This window comes from Theropithecus gelada, chromosome 11, assembly GCF_003255815.1.
Source record: "Theropithecus gelada isolate Dixy chromosome 11, Tgel_1.0, whole genome shotgun sequence".
Lineage (NCBI taxonomy): Eukaryota > Metazoa > Chordata > Mammalia > Primates > Cercopithecidae > Theropithecus > Theropithecus gelada.
In genome coordinates, this window is record NC_037679.1 from 21,603,043 (window position 1) to 21,618,143 (window position 15,101).

Consider the following 15,101-nt stretch of genomic DNA (forward strand, 5'->3'; position numbering starts at 1 on the left):
ACACCGAAATACAATTAACACAAACATACGCAAAGAGATATGCCAAGGAGTACTCGGGGGCTCTGTTCAGGCCCTTGTTAATGAAAAAGAAGCGAATCCTGACGCCGCAAACCCTGCCTCTAGCCTACTTGATGCCAGGGGTGGGGCTGTGGGGAATCGCTGCCCACCCGGAACCCGGCCAGCCCCGAGTATGGCCACGCCCCAGCCCCGCCCCGACGAAGGCCTGCCTCCGGGGTTGGCCGCGGCGGTGGCGGAGGCCACGGTGCCCGGAAGTGCGGCTGACGTGTCCCGGCAGCGCTCGGAATTGTGGGCGACTCGGCTAATGGCGTCTGCGAGTCTTAGGGGCCTGGGGAGCTGGCGCTAAATCTTCTTGCCGGGTTAGCTGGTGACACCCGGTGTGGCTGGGCCCCGCGGCAGCGGAGGGACCTGCCCGCCTTGTGGGCTCCTCGGCCAGAGCCGGCGGAGCTTAGCGGGGCGGGGCGACTGCGGGGGGCGCCTCCGAGAGAAGCCGGAGGGGTTGCTGTCAGGCTGCTGGGGGACGCTCGAGCAGGCTCCGGGTTCGCAGCCCAGGGCCCGGCAGAGTCCCTGCAGGGCCCTAAAAGCGGGCTGCTGAAGGACCAGAGACACCTGGGGGGAGCTGCCTGTGGCCCCAAGGAGCTGACCGTGCCGGAGCTTGTTTGTACCTCTCGGAAATTGGCTGGGACCTTGGAGGATCATGTCTGGCACCAGCAGCCCCGAGGCGGTGAAGAAGCTGCTGGAGAATATGCAGAGCGACTTGCGCGCCCTGTCACTGGAGTGCAAGAAGAAATTCCCACCTGTCAAAGAGGTGAGCTTCAGGCGACGTCAGGAGAAGGCACTGTGAGCATGCCTGGTCCTGTTAGACCAAGTGCTTCACCCCAGTTTCTAGTCCTGTCTAATTTTCATTCGGTCATCAGCTTTCCAGATTTGTGAGTCGGTGGGTTGTTCCACAAGGGCTTTTTATAGTTTCCACTGGAGAGAGCTGAGGCACTTTGATTTTCTCCCCTCTCCTGTCCTCCCAGTTTAGGAGTGAAGTTCGTGAAGTGAGCCTATTCAGTTAATCCAGCTAGGTGTACTGTACACTAGCCTATTCTGGCCTTTTTCTTACTCGAAAGTGGCCAAGCCAAAATTGAAAAACTTGTTTGTTGCTCCCCAAAACGAGTATCCACCCATCGTGTTGAAACGTGTACTCCTCGCGTTTGTGGCGTATCACTGAATTGGAAACAGTTTTCCTTCTGGCATATATCATTCAGCTTAACTCTATCAATCCTTTGACGTGTTAAACTATCTAGAGCCACCTAATTTATGAAGAATATTGAAGATCCACAGAATCATGTTAAACCTTCTTGCTATGAGCAGTGCTGTAGTGGGAAGTTGGGCTTGCAGTCAGAGCGAACACACCTGAATTTAAGTTCTAGCAATAAATCTTAACCTCTTTGAGCTTCAGGGTTTTTTTTTTCCCCCCAGCTGTAAAATAGGGTTAAAGGATGGTTTTATATTATGTATGGGAAAGATGTCAGAGCAAAAGGGTATTATTAAAGAGACCCCAGTAAATAATACACGGAAATTAAATTCTCCAAATAGTTCTTGAGTTGAAATATTTAACATTTGGTTACTATTTGCTTTTTCTCTTAAAATGCCATTTTAATTCTCTAAACAAAACAAAACAAAACAAAAAACACCAAAAACAGCCCTGGCTAATTTTGTATTTTTAGTAGAGACAGGGTTTCTCCATGTTGGTCAGGCTGGTCTCGAACTTCCGACCTCAGGTGATCTGCCCGCCTCGGCTCCCAAAGTGCTGGGATTACAGGCGTGAGCCACCGCGCCTGGCCTATTTTTATTTTTATTCCTATTTAATGTAGTTTGTTTTACTTGCAATTTGATTTACTCTTAGCCCTAAAAATTCACCGAGGGATTTCATATTTACATACTTATTTAAATGTACCTTTATTATTATGAAGATTATGTAATTAGAACTTGACCAATAAATTTCGGATTTTAGGCTTGTAAGGAATATTAACTTTTCTGTAAGTGCATTGGTTTTATCAGTTTTCAACAAACTCTATCTTGTATATCTTTAATAAAGTAAGTATTACCCAGTGATGGAAACCAGAATTGCCACTTTTGGAAAGATGGCGGTTACGATAGGTTTTATTTCACGTGGTCAATAGTCTGTTTTGATATTTATTTTCATTATTTTTTATATCCTCTGTTGAAAGTTATAACAAGTCAATCTAAAGAATTAGGATGTTTTAGAGAATTTTAAAGAATTAAGTTGTTTTAATTGTAAGAGAAATGCTATCATTTAGAAAATATCAAACACTATTTTGTAATTTCAACAATAATTTGTAGAACTGACTTTACAGTTCTAATAATTCATAGAAAAACTGTGGTTCCTCTATAGGCTTTTGTGGTCTAGCTTGGGAATTTAATTGCCGTTTATTACATTTGTTTTTGTTTTTGGAAATGGGGTCTCTGTGGCCCAGGCTGGAGTGCACTGGTGCGATCTGCAACCTCGAACTCCCTGGCTCAGGTGATTCTCCCAACTCAGCCCCCCAAGTTGCAGGGACTACAGATGCATACAACCATTACAGGCTAATTTTTCGCTTTTTTTTTTCCTTGTAGAGAGAGGGTTTTGGCAGGCTGGTCTCCTGAACTGGGCTCAAGCGATCTGCCCACCTCTGCCTCCCAACGTGCTGGGATTACAGGTGTGAACCACCATGCCCAGCCTGGAGGATCCCTTGAGCCCAGGTGGTCAAGGCCGCGGTGAGTGGTGATCGTGCCACTGTACTCCAGCCTGGGAGACAGAACGAGACCCTGTCTCAAACAAACTCACAAAAAATCTCATTAGTTTTTACTTGAACACTGACTAGAGAGATATTTTGTAATTGCACCTAGTCTTTGAGGTAATAGCAAAAGTAATTCTTGTAATTATCTCTGATACATAATTTTGTATATGGTACATGTTTATAAGAATTTGTTGAATGAAAGCTTTTTGATTTCTTACCCAATGACACTAGGCACTACTTTAGGAATTGAAAAATGATCTCGACTGTGTCATAGGTTTAAAACAAAGAGAATCATTAGCCTAATTATGATGATGTTTTAGGACAAAGCTTTGACTTTCAAGAAATAGTTTGGCTGAATTAAATTTTCCCTATTAAATTAATAAGAGTGCCAAATTTTGGCTTTTGTTCTTCAAGAAACTGGTAAGATTTTGGTTTTATTTTTCTCTTTGGGTGCTAACTAAACTTTAAGGCAAAGTATAAGAAGCTAGTTAACAGAGACATTTTATATTTAGTCTTTATTTCAAATTTTTAGTCGTTTCTGCCTTTTATGGCCATAGTGCTCAACTATTATTTTATTTAATTATTTATTTATTTATTGAGACAGGATCTTTTCACCTAGACTGGAAGTGCAGTGGCAGGATCTTAGCTCACTGCAGCCTTTACCTCCTGGGTTCAAGTGATTCTCCCACCTTAACCTCCTGAGAAGCTGGGACTACAGGTGCATGCCACCACATGCAACTGATTTTTGTATTTTTTTGTAGAGAAAGGGTCTCACCATGTTGCCCAGGCTTGTCTCCAGCTCCTGGGATCAGGCAATCTGTCCACCTCCACCTCCCAAAGTGCTAGGATTATAGGCGTATCCCAGGCTGGCCATGTAATTCTTTTTTAAAATTAATAATAAGCTGGATTTAAAGATTTCAAATCTGTCGGAAAAACCATTAAAAGAGTATTGATAAAGGATAGTGCCTTGTTTACTGATATTTACTTACTGTCTTTGGACTTCTACATGGTTTTTCCTACGTTACTGTTTTCATTTATAACTCTATCCTTTGTATATTAAATTGTTGTTGTACTGGCTATGACTTTATTCTGTCATTTTATAATAACCTCTTTCTCTTTTTTCTATTTTTCTTAGTCCTTATACATAAATCTTCATGTTTTAGCAGTATAACTTTTTTTAGTACAACTGTACTAGCTAATTTGTTTGGGAATATTTGTATGAAATTTTTTTCTTTGTTTTAAAAATTACTTTGAAGCGTTCTATAATCACTTCTATGTGATTAATATCCAGTGGCCTTCAGGGGAAGAGACCTCTGAAGCTTTATGTTTATGTATTTCATGAATAAAAACTTTTTGATTATTTCCTATTTGCAGGTACAGACAAGGGGTATCTAACGGAGCCTGGAAGTTGGAGGAGGGGAGTCATTCCTAGCAGAGGAAATAGCGTGTGTTTTTAGTATTCCATGTAAAATAAATTTTACAGTGAAGATGATTGGAGTCATTAGAGCTTTTTGAAAAAGGGGAATATGATCAAATTGATATTTAGTAACATTGCCTTGACCATTGGTAGGAAGAATTAGAGGGTATTGAGACTGAAGCAAAGAGAGCAAAGTTTAAAAAATGATGATTCTCTGTTTTGAAGCAGTAGTGGACATAGACAAAAGGTTGCTTGCATTGAGTTAGACAGTAGTGAAAGAGAGGATAGATTGAAAAGGTAAAAATTTCCAAGGCATGGTAACCTTCTATATAATGGGGAGAGAGAAATGTGTGATGCCTCCCAGGTTTCTGGCCTGGGAAACTACGTGGATCACTAAGAGAATAAATAGGAGGAAATGTTTTGGGGGAAAATGAGTAGTCACTATATATGTATATTTTTTGAGACAAAGTCTCACTCTGTTGACCAGGCTGGAGTACAGTGGCGTGATCTCGGCTCACTGCAGCCTCCACCTCCCAGGTTCAAGTGATTCTCCTGCCTCAGCCTCCCGAGTACCTGGGATCACAGGTGCGTGCCACCACGCCCGGCTAATTTTTTGTATTTTTAGTAGAGACGGGGTTTCACCATGTTGGCCAGCCTAGTCTCGAACTTGTGACCTCAGGTGATCCGCTCGCCTCAGCCTCCCAAAGTGCTGAGATAACAGGCGTGAGCCACCGCACCTGGCAGAGTGGTCATTATATTAAGTTTAAGATTTATGTGTGACATCCAAGTGGAACTGACCAGTAGGTGTTTGAAAATGATGGTTTGGCACGTAAGAGGGAGGTCTAGAATTTCAAATTTAGGAGTATCAGTTTATAAATAATATTGGAAACCATAGAAGTGGATGAAATGGGCCAGGAAGAGTGTGTGTATAGAGTGAGAATATCAGGGCTGGAAAACGAACTTTGGGAAACAACATTAAAGAAAAAGGCTGCTGGGCAGACTGAGGTTAAAGATACAGGAGAGAAGGGTAAAACTCGTTAGAGGAAGGTCCTTGAGAAAACTGAAGTTTCAGTGGCATAAGTATATGAACAGGATTTCAGTCTGAGAAAGGACACATCATCTTCTGACAGAGGAAGGACAAAGGAAAAACCGGGTTTGAATGTGACAAATTTGACAGAAGGGAGTGACAAGTTGTGGGCAGTTTGGTCTGTGGCCTCTGCTTTCTTGGGAAGATAAGAAACATGCTGCTATAAAGACACATGCACACGTATGTTTATTGTGGCACTATTCACAATAGCAAAGACTTGGAATGAACCCAGATGTCCATCAGTGACAGACTGGATTAAGAAAATGTGGCACATATACACCATGGAATACTATGCAGCCATAAAAAAGGGTGAGTTTGTGTCCTTTGTAGGGACATGGATGCAGCTGGAAACCATCATTCTCAGCAAACTATTGCAAGAACAGAAAACCAAACGCCACATGTTCTCACTCATAGGGTGGGAACTGAACAATGAGATCACTTGGACTCGGGAAGGGGAACATCACACACCGGGGCCTATCACGGGGAGGGGGGAGGGGGGAGGGATTGCATTGGGAGTTATACCTGATGTAAATGACGAGTTGATGGGTGCTGACGAGTTGATGGGTGCAGCACGCCAACATGGCACAGGTATACATATGTAACAAACCTGCACGTTATGCACATATACCCTAGAACTTAAAGTATAATAATAAAAAAAAAGAAAGAAACAAGCTTGTTACTAGGAATAATTAAGTGATAAAAGAAGTAGGGGGTGGGGTGGGAAGTTTGAGGAGAGCAGTGGATCACTTTGGAGAAGTGGAGGAGAAATTGTCTTGGAACACTTAAGAGTCTTAGCAGGAAGAGTGGTTGAAATGATGGTAGATTGTGAGAGCTAGGTTGGATTCCTAAAGAAGGAAAGCCAATAGTTTTGACTGATTGGACGATCATGGGAAGGTTAAAGGCTAGCAGCAGCTATTTCATCAAAGAGCAGTGGGGTTGGGGAGTGAGAGAGCTAGAAGGATAGGAGTTGGGACAATGGTGGGAATATTGCATTTCAGATTGCCCAGTACTAGAGGATGATGAAGTCCAGGGAATGGGTGGTAGAAGAGTTAAGGGAGAGAAGTTCATTTGAGTTTAGGTGGTCAGAATTACAAAATTGGATAGATTTCTTTTCTCTCTTTTTAAATGATGCAGAATCAGTAAGGGTATAAATAATTCAAAAGTGCAAGTAGTGTTCCCAGGCTATGTACTTTAAGTTTCCTGTTGCCCATTCAGACCTGATAGAAATTGGCTGGCAGAGAAAAGCAAAGGTTTCTTGTGATAGAATGCCTCAGTATCCAGGTGTTTTGGTTTGTTAACTGGCTTAGGGAGATCCCTGGTGAAAGAGATGCCTTCCACTTACTGTGACAGGATTTGCCATTTAACCAGATATTTAGGGACTGTGACTCATGTCATTGGCTCTCCTGTTTGGGTTAACACCTCATTTGCACGACTTATAACAGTGAAGATGAGGGCTGGATAATCTTTACGAGCTTACTTAGGATCTCTTTTGGTTTAGTATTTCATAATGTATTGTAGTTTCTTCCTCTTGACATTGTGTTCTTTCGCCCATAAGCATAATATAATATATTCATGCTTTATATATTGAAATCTATAAACTGAAATAAATGATTACGTTGTGCTTTGGTTACAGAAAAAATAAAAGACATAGTCTCTAACTTATAAACCAAAAAGGAAGACATATTTCAAAATTTGATTTTTCTTTTTTCCTTTATGTAAGTATAGCTGAACATTTTCAGTCATGTATGAAGTAGAAGGGTTTGCTGTTATTGTTATAATTTAACACAAATTTATGAGTCTCCTGAAAAAGCACAGCAGGAACACAGAAATAATTGAGGAATTGCCTTTATTCTCATGAAGTTAACTCAAGGTTGAATAAAATGTTGCCTTCCCACTAGGCTTGGAACTTTGCATCCTGAGACTCTAATGCAACATGCCATATTAAATATTTCATCTTATAGATGAGGAAACTGGTTTAGACAGGTTTAGTAATTTGCATAAGGTAGTAAAGCTGGAAAATGGTGGAAATGGTATGTAAGTCCATGTGAATCCATCTCTAACTCCTCTCCTGTTTTCCATTATATCATGCTGCACATGCCTTCACAACTTGCTTGTTTTTGTTATTGTTCCCATTTGTTTACCTTGCTTCATTATTTGTTACTATTGATTATTCTTTCCATCTTGGAAACCTCTAGTTTTCAGTTTTGTAACACTATACTTCCCTGTTTCCCCTCTCAGTATTCCATGTCCTTTTCTTGTTTCATTTTGTTTCTATTTTTTGAGACAGGGTCTCACTCTGTCACCCAGGTTGGAGTGCAGTGGGCTGTCTTGGCTCACTGCAGCCTCTGCCTCCCAGACTCAAACGATCCTCCCACCTCAGCCTCCTGAGTAGCTGGAACTATAAGCACATGCCACCACGGCTGGCACATTTTTGTATTTTTCCTAGTGACAGGGTTTTGCCATGTTGCCTGGGCTGGTCTCAAACCCCTGAACTCAAGCACTCCACCTGTCTCAGCCTCCCAAAGTGCTGGGATTACAGACCCGAGCCACTGTGCCCAACCATCCTTTTCTTTACATACAAGTGTCTCCCAGGTTCTGTCTTCAGATCTTCCCTTTCTCCATGCTCACCCGCTTGGCATCACCCACTTCTGTTGCCTCTGGCCTTGCTATGATGCTGATGACTCTTAAATCTACTTCACTCATTTGCTGTCTTTACCGAGCATAGATCTGCATTTCCAGCTGCACATCAAACACATCTAGAATGTTTATTCCATGCATCAGTAGAACAACTTCTTTTTCTTTTCCTTTGTTTTTGAGATGGTGTCTCACTCTTGTCCCCCAGGCTTAAGTGCAATAGCACGATCTCAGCTCGCTGCAACCTCCGCCTCCTGGATTCAAGCGATTCTACTGCCTCAGCCTCCTGAGTAGCTGGGATTACAGATGCCTGCCACCACTACCGGCTAATTTTTGTATTTTCAGTAGAGACGGGTTTCACCATGTTGTCCAGGCTGGTCTTGAACTCCTGACCTCAGGTGATCCGCCCGCCTTGGCCTCCCGAAGTGTTGAGATTACAGGCATGAGCCACCACACCCGGCCTCTTCTTTTTCTTTTCTTTTCTTTTTTTTTTTTTTTTTTTTTTTTTGAGACGGAGTCTCGCTCTGCCGCCCAGGCTGGAGTGCAGTGGCCGGATCTCTGCTCACTGCAAGCTCCGCCTCCCGGGTTCACGCCATTCTCCTGCCTCAGCCTTCCGAGTAGCTGGGACTACAGGCGCCCGCCACCGCGCCCGGCTAGTTTTTTGTATTTTTTAGTAGAGACGGGGTTTCACCATGTTAGCCAGGATGGTCTCGATCTCCTGACCTCGTGATCCGCCCGTCTCGGCCTCCCAAAGTGCTGGGATTACAGGCTTGAGCCACCGCGCCCGGCCTCTTTTCTTTTTTTTTTGAGACGAGTTTCACTGTTGTTGCCCAGGCTGGAGTGCAGTGGCTCAATCTTGGCTCACCGCAACCTCTGCCTCCCGGGTTCAAGCGATTCTCTTGCCTCAGCTTCCTGAGTAGCTGGGATTACAGGCGCCCGCCACCATGCCCGGCTAATTTTGTATTTTTAGTAGAGACAGGGTTTCTCTGTGTTGGTCAGGCTGGTCTCAAACTCCCGACCACAGATTATCTGTCCACCTCGGCCTCTCAAAGTGTTAGGATTACAGGCATGACCCACTGCGGCTAGCCAGATAGAACTTCCTGTAATTGAACAGGTCTTTTTCTCAAAATGTCATTTTCCCCCTATTTCAGTTGTTTTATTGATGGTATCTAGCACTGTTGCCTACTTTAGTCATATTTGGCTATCTTCTCTCCCTCGTCTCTCTTTATTCACTGTCACCTGTTCCTTCCAGCTCTGTAATTTTTAACGTATTTTTCCTTTTTTCTGTTTTCTCAGCTATTATGCTAATTTCAGATTCTATTAGTAACATTATGCCTGGCCTTTGACATACATGAATAGCATACATGACTTCATATCATTCTGTATGTCACCCATACAGAAGCCCACAATGTCTTTCTACTTATAGGACTCTTTAACATAGCAGTTAGTATTCTCTTGATTTTCCCAACCTTCCTTTTTAGCTTCATCACCCCCAAGTCTTCTTCATATGCCTTTATACTTCAGCCCAACTAGGTTACCTACTAGTCTGCAAATAGGTCCTACTGCTTCTGTCTTTTATGTTATGGCTTCTTTGTTTTTTGTTTTGTTTTGTTTTTGGAGACGGAGTCTCTCACTTTTGCCCAGGTTGGAGTGCAGTGGCGTGATCTCAGCTCACTGCAACCCCCACCTCCCAGGTTCAAGCGATTCCCATGCCCCAGCTTCCCAAGTGGCTGGGATTATAGGCGCCCGCTATCATGCCTGGCTAATTTTTATATTTTTGGTAGAGTAATTTGGTACTTTTAGTAATTTTGTATTTTAGTTTCACCATGTTGGCCAGGCTGGTCATGAACTCCTGAGCTTGTGATCTACCCGCCTCGGTCTCCCAAAGTGCTGGGATTACAGGCGTGAGCCACCACACCCATCCTCCTTTTCTTAAAAATTTAATCTTCAGCCGGGCATGGTGGCTCATGCCTGTAATCCCAGCACTTTGGGAGGCCTCGGCGGGCTGATCACCTGAGGTCAGGAGTTCACAACCAGCCTGGCCAACATGGTGAAACCCCATCTCTACTAAAAATACAAAAATTAGCTGGGCATTATGGTGGACGCCTGTAATCCCAGCTACTCGGGGGGAGGCTGAGGCAGGAGAATCACTTGAACCCGGGAGGCGGAGGTTGCAGTGAGCTGAGATCTCACCATTGCGCTCCAGCCTGGGCAATGAGAGCGATACTCCACCTCAAAAAAAAAAAAAAAAAAAAGAAAAGAAAAGAAAAGAAAGGAGGGAAAAAGCATACCACCTATGTAGGAATACCATGTATATATTTTTAGCTATATACATGTAATCTGCATTCCAGTCTTTTATTTGATATGTTAAGGAAATTTTGTTTCCTAGAAGCTAGAGATTCTAGAATGGAATGTCATATAGGTATATATTTTTAGAAGTTTTTAGGGTTGTAGAATAATTGAATGTTACAGAAGAAAATCTTGTTGATTTCAATGTAGTATTTGTTTTATGAGGATTTTGTCACCTAAGGGGTGTTCTAGATGTATCAAGTACTCCCAGTGTACACTTCACTTCAGGTCTTTTGATTTTACCTGACATCTAAAATCACAAGTCTTCAGGCAGCTCCATACCTCTCTTGTGTCATTGGTACATTATTTTATCTAAGTTGCCATTAACTTGAATCTCACTTTTTTTTTTTTTGAGACACTGTCTCGCTCCATAGCCCAGGCTGGAGTGCAGTGGCATGATCTAGGCTTACTGCAACCTATGCCTCCTAAGCTCAAGCGATTCTCTTGCCTCAGCCTCCTGAGTAGCTGGTATTACAGGTGCACACCTCTACTGCCTGGCTACTTTTTGTATTTTTAGTAGAGACGGGGTTTCACCATGTTGACCAGGCTGATCTTGAATGCCTGACCTCAAATGATCCACCCGCCTTGGCCTCCCAAAGTGTTGGGATTACAGGCATGAGCCATCATGCCCAGCCTCACATTTCTTCTTTAGCTCTTGTTTCATGCTGTGTCCTGTGGATAAATAATTTGGACCTTTGGTAAATTTGCCTTAATATAGCCTATTGTCCCGGCCATTTGGGAGGCTGGGGCAGGAGGATTGGTTGAGCCCAGGAATTCAATGCTGCAGTGAGTTATGAAGGCGTCACTGTACTGGGTAGGTCCATGGTTTGTTTTTTCCTTTTAAAAGATGTCCTTACACTTCTGTTGACAGAGTGATGCCCTGTCTCAGGAACAAAAACAAGCAGAACAGTAACTTTTGTGAAAAAAAAAACTAACCTTTTAAATAACTTTTTTTCTGTGTGTAAATCTGTACATAGTTTTGATGGTGGACATGTGTTAATTCCTTTGCTACCATCCATTCCCTTTTGCTTCTTTCAGTGGTAGGCTGTGTTCTTCTCTCATTTCAACCCTTTGGATTCTCATTCCTAACTCCAGGGTACCATGATTAACTTAATCTACTTTATTTTTATTTATTTATTTTGAGACAGGGTCTTTCTCTGTTGCTTAGGCCAAAGTGTGGCAGTGCAATCACAACTCGCTGTAGCCTCGACCTCCTGAGCTCCCACCTCAGCCTCTCGAGTAGCTGGTACTACTGACTCACACCAGCACGTTTGCCTGATTTTTTTTTTTTTTTTTTTTGTAGAGACAGGATCTCCCTATGTTGCCCAGGCTGGTCATGAGCTCTGAGGCTCAAGCGATCCCCTCGCCGTGACCTCCCAAAGTGCTGGGATTACAGGCGTGAGCCACCACTTCTGGCCTAGATTAGTCTACTTGAAATCCTCCTAACTGCTCCCCACCTCATCTCCATTCCTGCGCAAGTTACATAATGCTAGTGAGTGCTTCTGGGAAAGAAAAGCTTTCTCTTTCTTTCTCTAGAGCTACTGAAAGAGACCCTTTCTCTCCTTCAAAATGGTGTCATATGAAATTTGAGGTGTGGAATGGCTGCAGCCATTGTTGCCAAGATTGGATGCAGCCTGAGGATGAACCTACTCATGGAACAGGGCAGAACCAAGAGAATGGCAGATAAGTGAAACTGCAACCCTGATGACATTGTAAATCTCTGGATCAGACTTCCTCTGGATGTTTCCATTTGAGACAGTAAAGTCCATCCCTCTCCCTCCCCTTTTTAAGTGAGTTAGAATTGGCATTTGTAGATATAATTTGTGTATGTGTGTGTGTGTATAAAATACCAACAAGTTTTTTTGGTACATTTAGAACTTTCCATTTCTTCCCTTAGGAACATTTATTATATAACTACTGGATGAAAGGCACTGGCATAGACATTAATAATATAGAGATATGAATGAGATATATTTCTTATCTTTATTATTCTTATAGATGGTGTGAAGAAACAGGCATAATGAGATGAATAAGATAAAGCATTACAGGTACAAGCCATAGACAGTACTAAAGGTAGAAAGGCTTTTCACTAGTTACCATAGAAGAAAGTGATGGAAGAAAAGATTTCCGTCACTGCTTATGACACTAGGAGGGTGACAAAATAAGAAGGACCTGCACCATAAGTCTACAGCTATCTTGTTGTTACTAGTGGTTTAATTTTAGCAAAGCATTATTTGTCACATTAAATGAGTACTAATTTGGGTTTGTATTTCATTTGTGAATTTGTTGGCATTATAATGTAAGAGCTATAAAGAGTATATTCCTGATTGTAGTTATATATACATGTAAATTTGTCAGTGACTGGGTAGGTCCATAGTTTGTTTTTTCCTTTTAAAAGATGTCCTTACACTACTGTACTAAATTTTGAGAAACACTAGTAGAAGTGGGCACTAGGGAATCATTGAAGATTGACACAGTGGATGGATGGAGGACAGGATTGTAGGCAGAGACATTTCTTCATTTAGGTTGATAATGAGTGTTTGAATTAAAATGTGGGAGTGAGATTTGAGAAAAAGGTACAAGATACATTAACCAAAAAGACTCTGTGACTGATTAGACTTGTGAGTTGAGGGAAAAAACCCGGGTATCTGGTCAGTGACTGGATAGATGATGCTGCTGGTCAGAAGAATAGAAATTGTAGAAAGAAGTAATAGGTTTCTCTGGCTGAGGTAGGAGTTTGGGGGTAGAAGGAAATGATAACATCTGTTTTCAAAATGTTGAATTTAAGGTGCCTTTTAAACATTTAGGTTAATAATTTCTGTAGTATAGGAGACAGATCAGGAAGAGGAATATAATTTAGAAGTCTTCAGCAGTTAGAAAGTAAATGAAACCATGAAATTACAGCCATCCTTTGATATCTGCAGGGAATTGGTTCCAAGAACCCCCGGGAATACCAAAATCTGAGGATATTCAAGTCCCTGATATGAAATGTTGTAATATTTGCACATAACCTGTTCATATCTTCCCATATAATTTCAGTCATTTCTAGATAATAGCTAATATAGTGTAAATGCTATGTAAATAGTTGTTATACTGTATTTTAAAATGTGTGTGTGTGTGTGTGTGTGTGTATCCCCCCACCCTGGAATATTTTTGATCTGCAGTTGGTTGAATCTACAGATGCAGAACCAGTGGATACGGAGGGCTGGCTGTATGGTATTACACAGGAAGAGTTTACTGAGTGAGAAATGAGGTCAAGGATACTCTAGGTGGTCTTAGAAAAGCAGTCAGCAAAGGGTTTTGAGAAAAGAAGAAAATGTTTCTTGAGAAGATTAATTTTAAGGTAACATATTAAATGCTGCAGTGTATTTAAGGCTTTGGCATTCTTTCCAACTCATAGATTGTCCTCAGCAGTAGATTAGATTACTCACCTTAACCTATTTCATTTCTATTCAAGTCTGTAGAACTTTTTCATCTTCTTTTTTTCCTCTTTTTTTGTTTTTTTGTTTTTTGCATAAGTATCAATTAAGGGGGAAAAAAAAACCGTGTTTACAATTGATTAGGTTCCCTACAGATATACCTGGTATCTGATCAGAATAGGGAATATTTTTAAAGCAAGAAGCTAACAGTTTCTTTTCACACCTACAGTTCTTGATACATGGAAGGAAATCTGATTGTGAAGACCTCTGTTCATACAGAATACCCTTAAAGATGTAGGCTAGTCTTATTTCATACCTAGGTGATATACAAGTGTGTCAATAATTGTTAATAGTGACATTTTCCATCAACACAGGGTTCCTATGAGAATAAGATGATACAATTCCAGAGTATTTTGACAGTAGAAACTTGGATGTTAAAAATGAGGAGCTATGAGATATGTCTAATTATATCTAAGGCAACAAACAGTCCTTTTGGCAATTCCTTGAATTTAAGAATGAAAATACTGGTTACATATCTTTTAAGTTACCATTTTGGAACTACTTAAAAAATACTTGACCAGGCATGGTGGCTCACCCCTATAATCTCAGCACTTTGGGAAGCTGAGACAGGAGGATCGCTTGAACCCAGGAGTTTGAGACCAGCCTCGGCAACACAGGGAGACCCTGTCTCTACAAAAAAAAAAAACAAAAAAATTAGCCAGATGTGGTGGTGCGCGCCTGTGGTCCCAAGCTACTCAGGAGGCTGATGTGGATGCATTGCTTGAGCCTAGAGGTCCATGCTGCAGTGATCTGTGATCACGCCATTACCACGCCAGCCTGGGTGACAGAGTAAGACCTGGTCTCAAAATGAAAAACAAACTTCCTTTTCCTTCTCCTTATTGTGTGTTTGCATAAAGGTATTTATTAGACATGTGCACACATTCATGGTTCAACTCTTATTCATCTCAGGAAATCAGGACAATGTTTGGCGAATTTGAAATCATTTACTGACGTCTATCATCTAGCATGGTACAGGATGGATTTTGGAAACCATTCAGGTTTGACTGACTAGAATTCAGAAAGTCTGGATAAATTACATTCATATTTATGATGGTTCAATTTAATCAATCTCTGTTTGCACCGAAGCAAAACCACATATTGACTTTGGACCTATGCAAGGTATATAGGGCCATAGTGAGAAAGGGGAGAGGTTAAACTTGAAAATGATGATGGAAGAAATTTCAGTGACCACAGATTAATTTCCACTGCCTCAGTAAGAAATTGATCCAAGATAATTTGAGATGGGGTGTGTGAATGTTACAAAATGCACATAATAATTTCAGTGTTCTATAATTTTTACAGTAGTAAATTTGCTGTGGTTTGTACAT

At 41.7% G+C, this 15,101-nt stretch overlaps 1 protein-coding gene across 5 annotated transcripts in view; it reads left to right on the forward strand.

Moving 5' to 3' along the window:
• The first annotated feature begins 299 nt into the window (after nt 1–299).
• Nucleotides 300–15,101, forward strand: part of MON2 (MON2 homolog, regulator of endosome-to-Golgi trafficking) — a 135,823-nt gene continuing 121,021 nt past the window's right edge. For all 5 annotated transcript variants that reach the window (XM_025402510.1, XM_025402513.1, XM_025402514.1 and 2 more), the window contains exon 1: nt 300–826. In XM_025402510.1, the coding sequence (XP_025258295.1) occupies nt 716–826 (111 nt within the window). In that variant the 5' untranslated portion in view covers nt 300–715. The remainder of the gene's footprint in view (nt 827–15,101) is intronic.